This window comes from Peromyscus maniculatus, chromosome 8, assembly GCF_049852395.1.
Source record: "Peromyscus maniculatus bairdii isolate BWxNUB_F1_BW_parent chromosome 8, HU_Pman_BW_mat_3.1, whole genome shotgun sequence".
NCBI classification, from domain to species: domain Eukaryota; kingdom Metazoa; phylum Chordata; class Mammalia; order Rodentia; family Cricetidae; genus Peromyscus; species Peromyscus maniculatus.
Genome location: NC_134859.1, coordinates 70,290,721 through 70,296,598, shown reverse-complemented (window position 1 = coordinate 70,296,598; position 5,878 = coordinate 70,290,721). Strand labels below are relative to the sequence as shown.

The 5,878-nt window shown below is 41.6% G+C and overlaps 1 protein-coding gene across 1 annotated transcript; it reads right to left on the bottom strand.

The window, feature by feature from the left end:
• Positions 1-3,613: 3,613 nt before the first annotated feature.
• On the bottom strand, positions 3,614-5,291 carry LOC102908108 (C-C motif chemokine 4-like). The gene is made up of 3 exons (XM_006995294.4): positions 5,105-5,291; positions 4,484-4,598; positions 3,614-3,965 (listed from the first exon to the last, which is right to left on the bottom strand). The coding sequence occupies exons 1-3, from the start codon at positions 5,178-5,180 to the stop codon at positions 3,878-3,880; spliced, it is 279 nt and encodes a 92-aa protein (XP_006995356.2). The 5' UTR covers positions 5,181-5,291; the 3' UTR covers positions 3,614-3,877.
• Positions 5,292-5,878: the final 587 nt, after the last annotated feature.

Sequence of the window (5,878 nt, the reverse complement as noted above, 5' to 3'; positions counted from 1 at the left end):
CCAGCAGTATAGAATGTTTCTAGTAGGATACTTTCCAGGGAGGAAGAAAGATGGTCCTTCTTCATGAAAATACATCAAAATGTACACTTCATCAGAACTTCATCAAACAAATAGATTGAACCTTTCAAAGAAACAACATTGTCCAACACATGAACTCAGCAAACCCTCAATATTAACACAAGGAAATGAATAGAAACACTAATAAGCCAACAAAACAAAACAAAAGAATCACCTAACTCAGTTCTAGGAAACAGGAACCCCCTCTCTGTAAATAATAGTAAATGCTGTTAACTTACCACAAAAGATACAGGCTAATGGGATGCATGAAAAACCAAGAACTATGTGTGGTCTCCAAGAAACACATTCATAAAAAAGAAGATACCAGAAATGTATTATCAAAGGATAGAAAACAAACTACCAAGCAAATGGAAAACTTAAAAAGCAGGCATAGTTAGCCTTATATTAAATAAACTTCAAAACTAAAAGAGATTAAAAAGAAACAGTACACATTAATAAAAAGGATAATTCATCAAGAAGGTATAACATTTGTAATATCTATGCACCAAATGTTGGGTCTTGAATTTCATAAAACACACAATAACAGACACAAACAGGCACATAAATCCTGACAGAATAATGGTGCGGGCTTTAGCATTTCAGTTTTATACTTACATGGGTCTTCTAAACTAAAAACAAAGAAAGTTCAGAGCTAAAATATACTATGAGAGTGACTGGACACATTTATCTTGTATATATTTGCATCCCAAGAGAGGGAATAGGATTTTTCTTAGTAGCACATGAAACCTTTTCTAACATCGACTACATCACAAGACAGAAATTAAGTTTCAACAAATACAAAAAAAATTGAGATAAATCTTTGTTTCTGGTCAGACCATAATGCAATAAAACTAGAAATCAACAATAAGAGGAAGTACAGAAACCATAAAAATATTGGAGACTAAACAATACATTTTGAACAAACAGTGGGTGATCTAAGACATCAGTGAAAAAATAAAAAATCCCTACAAACAACTGGAGATGAAACATATTCTATTAGAACCTCTGGGATGCAGCCAAGGTCATTCTAATAGGAAAGGTTATAGTGCTGGGCGGTGGTGGCTCACGCCATCAATCCCAGCAATCGGGGGACAGAGTCAGGTGGATCTCTGTGAGTTTGAGGCTAGCCTGGTCTACAGAGCAAGATCAAGATCTAGGCACCAAAACTACACACGCGTGTGCACGCGCGAGCACACACACACACACACACACACACACACACACACACACACACACACACACACACACAAACTGTCTGGAAAACTCAATAAACAAACAAACAAATAAACAAACAAACAAATAAGTAAATATATAGATAAACAAATAAATAAATAAATAAATAGATGAAAAGTTATATTAGGAAGTGCCTGTACTTAAAAAGCTGAGAGGTAGCAAATAAATAACTGAACAATACATCCAAAACTCTTGAAATAAAAAAACAGTCAGTCCAAACCACACTAGAAGTCAAGAAATAATCAGGATTTAAGGAGAAATTAATGAAGCAGGCATTGAAAGAACAATATACAACACAAATTAAATAAAGATTTGGTTCTTTGAAAAGGTTAATAAGATTGATAAGCCCTTAGCTAAATTGACAAAAGAAAGAGGAAGGATGTAATGGGTCTTTTGATTATTCTTTTACTCTTTACTCTTTGGAGGCCCACCACCCAGCTCCCAAATAAATCACACACAGATATAACAAGCCTTTCTTATAAAGTACGGTATAGGGATGTTGGGTTACTTTCTAATATTCCATTCCCTTCTTCACCTGTAGGGGCCACCGTCAGTGAGTGACTCTTGAGCTGTCAATTGTACCACTTCCTGTTACTGGTATCACAAATCATGGCAATCTTGGTGTCTTGAAACTAAACACATTTAATTTGCTGAACTTCCGGGAAGTCAGAAGTCCAAAATTAGTTTCATCAGCCTGGGGGAGAAAAAGTTTCCTTACCCTTTCCAGCTTCTAGATCTACATTTTTTTGTAATATTAAAAAACAATCCATTTGCCTGCATGTATGTATATGCACCGTATATAATGTATATGCTACCTGTGGAGGCCTGAAGAGAAGAAGTCATTGGATCCCCCAAAAAAGAAGTCAGAGATGACTGTGAGCTGTCATGTGGATGCTGGGAATGAACCCACATCTTCTCCTTGTCTATGATACTCAGGGGGTCATCACTTTGGGGACCACAGAAGTGTGTCACTAGGAAAGATACCATCACAGGGTACTGACCTGGGGGTTGATATCAGCGGCAATGTCACTCTGTCACACACTGAGTGGCCTTTGGCAAGTTATTTCTCAGTCTTTAACCTCAGTTTGTACAAAATGAGAGTTAGACTGGAATACCTAAGGTGTCCTTTCCCAGCTCCAACACACTGCCAGTCTATGAACCATTGACCAGAACTACTACTGTTCATTCAATTCTACGTTTCTCTCTGTCCTAGGTGGAGTAAGTGTGACTGCTTAATTTGTCTGTATGTCAAATTACTCTGATTGGTCAATAAATAAAACACTGATTGGCCAGTGGCTAGGCAGGAAGTATAGGCAGGACTAACAGAGAGGAGAAAAGAAAGAACAGGAAGGTGGAAGGAGTCACTGCCAGCTGCCGCCATGACAAACAGCATGTGAAGATGCCAATAAGCCATAAGCCACACGGCAAAGTATAGATTTATAGAAATGGATTAATTTAAACTATAAGAACAGTTAGCAAGAAGCCTGCCACGGCCATACAGCTTGTAAGCAATATAAGTCTCTGTGTTTACTTGGTAGGGTCTGAGCAGCTGTGGGACTGGCAGGTGACAAAGATTTGTTCTGACTGTGGGCAAGGCAGGTAACTTCTAGCTACATGTGACTGAGAATTATTAAGTAGTCATGGATTAGGTCCACGATGTTTTACAGCCAAAACACACACTTGGATTCTGTCATCCCATTTACGCTGTGGTTTAGGTCACTGACTCATGAGCTAATATGAAATCCTTCAGAAATCCTTGTTTCCCTGAAATGCAAACTTGTGTTCAGAGAGGGAGATAAACCTTCTGGGGTGCTGCATACATTCCAATACAGTGGGCACTATTACCCCATTTTCAGGTCAGATAATTTGAGCTCTAGTAAGGTAAAGTGATCTTCTAATGTCACGGTGATAATAAGACAATGAAGTCTCCCCACTATGACTGAACCACATCCCTTCCCTCTGTCTTGTGTTGTTGTCTCAGTCACAGTTTCCCTCTGGAATGTCAATCTATTGACCCTTAGGATCAACATTGTCCCTCTGGATCATGCTTTCCTGATGTTTCCCAAGCCTCAGAGAACCCTTCTCCCTGTGTCTGTTTCTTAATCTGAAAAACTGTAGGCACCGGTCCCCACCCTCATACAGCTGTTCCCATTCTCATTAGAAGCAATGAGGAGATGTTTTGCGTCCATATAGACAAGAAGACACATTAAGATCTCAGTATTTACTCATTCTCACTGCTTTTACAAACTGTATTTTATCCATGATAGCACCAGGCAGTTTCAACACAAATGAAGATCAATTTAAAATCACAGACTATATTTTAAAGTAAGATTTATTATGAAAGTATATGAAATCAACTGCATGGTCATATCCACAATAGCAGAGAAACAGTAATGGTGGACCATCCCCATGGGAGACACATGTCCTTTAACTAAATATAAATAGTAGAAATAACACCAAATAAAATAACACAGTGTATATAAAGACTTGAAGGGGGAGAGGAATTCTGAATGGAAGGAGCAAGGCACTTCTCAATGAAGAGTGGCAGGGCTCAGGAGGCCTTCCCTGAAGTGGTTCCTTCTGCAGCTCAGTTCAGCTCCAAGTCATTCACATACTCATTGACCCAGGGCAGGCTGGGGTCAGCACAGACTTGCTTCCCTTTTCTGGTAATGAATCTATAGAAGAAGGAGAGGACAGATGAGAATCCCATGGTACCTTAGAGGACATCTAGCACTGTCCTTTGCCTGTGGTAGGCATCTGACTCTGTTGATCATTGCTTCTATGGGCAACCATGGTAGAGGGCATCCTCCCTTGAAAACCCTGACACTAGACTTCCTGGTACTCCATCCCCTGAGTGGGTAGCTGTGCCCCAGGGGTTCCCTATATTAGGAAATGGTGGGTTTTATGATCAATATGATGTCTTCCAATTTTTCAATGCTCCTTGAATTGGCCTCTCTATGTAGAGTATAGATCATTTTGACTGTTTCTGGTTTCATGATCTGGATATCTTCCTCTCCAAGACCCCCCCTCCAATTTTAATGACCATCCAGTCACTATCAGAACTCAAAAAGTGATCTCATGACCTCACTCTTCTTTGAAACAACTTTGACCTTTAGAAATGAATCCTTCTCTTAGCCTGTTGAAGTGAACCTGGCCCTTTCTGAGTCTTGCCCTCCCCCCAGTGTGTACTTACACCACTGCTGGCTTGGAGCAAAGGCTGCTGGTCTCATAGTAATCGGTCACAAAGTTTCGAGGAAGCTTCCAAGCAGTGTAAGAAAAGCAGCAGGAAGTAGGAGGGTCAGAGCCCACTGGAAGAAAAAGCCAGGATAGGGTCAAACCTGGTATACATTTGAGATGTATACATCTTCTCTATGGACTACTAGAACCCAAAACATGGTCCCTTGAATCCATGGTCCTCAACCCAGAATGACACTTTTACTCTAAAAGGATAGTCCACAAAGAAGAAAAAAATTCCAGAAGATTGAAACTGGATTGAGTCTCAGAATACCTCTCAATTCTTTCATGTTTCAGGTGGGGAAATCAAGTCATAGACACAGACAAGCTTAAACCACAGAGAAAGCCAATTCATTATCTGTCTTCCAGCCCACCATTTCCCTCTATTGGCTGTTAATTCTTAAGGAAACAGGAGCTTCAGTGTTAGTGAATGTCTGGTAGTCTCTACTGTTAACAGCAGAGTGGGGAATCTTCCAGCTCCCTTTTGTCCCCTGACCAAACCCCACTGTTAGTCTGGCCCCAGCTGGAAAACTGAACCCACTGGGTCTCCAAGGGAACAGCCATGGCAGAGTCCACTTACTTGGTGCTGAGAGCGCTGGAGCCCAGAAGGCAGCCATGACCAGCAGGAGAGAGAGAGCAGACACACACAGCTTCATGGTGTTGCTGGGGGAGAGGATGGAACAGAGCTGAGACTGCAGAGACCAGAAGCTGCAGAAGCTGGCTGAGTGTTGTGCCAATCTGAGCTGGGAACCCCTCTTTATAGGGACTCTGGGGCCTGAGAAAGATGTGGGGGTGCTGGTGAAAAACAGAATATCCTGAGTAAAGATGATGTCATGGTATCAGGGAGGAAACTGAAATTGGCTGAAGTGAGGAGTTCCTCACAGACTGTCTTTCCCCAGCAGTGACATCACGGAAGAGAAAGGAGGGAGTTGGGGGGGAGAAGTGGGGTGCATGCTGGAGGGGGAAGTGGTACACCAAACATAATGACTGAGATGGGGTGTTTGTGATTGTGAACCCCAGAGGAAGGATGCAGTGTTCACACCTGCTAGCAAGGTCTGTGGATAGGAACTCATGGCACTTGGTGGTGGGCACCTCAGACAGTGGAGCCTTCATGTCAGTCTTTCCAGATTGTCTGGAGTCTCTGGAACAAACATGGGGTGTGACCACAGACAGAAGACACTAACCACTCCAGACTCTTCCACACACAAAAATACCATCCAGTCAGCAGCATTCAGAAGAGTTGGTTTAGCCTATCTATAACAAGGAAGGGATAGAAGAGAGAGAGAGAGAGAGAGAGAGAGAGAGAGAGAGAGAGAGAGAGAGAGAGAGAGAGAGAGAGAGAGAGAGAGAGAAT

Coding starts and splice junctions, on each gene's coding strand:
- LOC102908108 (XM_006995294.4), bottom strand. CDS start 5,180: ATGAAGCTGTGTGTGTCTGCTCTCTCTCTCCTGCTGGTCATGGCTGCC. Junction 4,599..5,104: donor TCCAGCGCTCTCAGCACCAA/GTAAGTGGACTC, acceptor TTTTTCTTCCAG/TGGGCTCTGACCCTCCTACT. Junction 3,966..4,483: donor TGCTCCAAGCCAGCAGTGGT/GTAAGTACACAC, acceptor CTTCTTCTATAG/ATTCATTACCAGAAAAGGGA.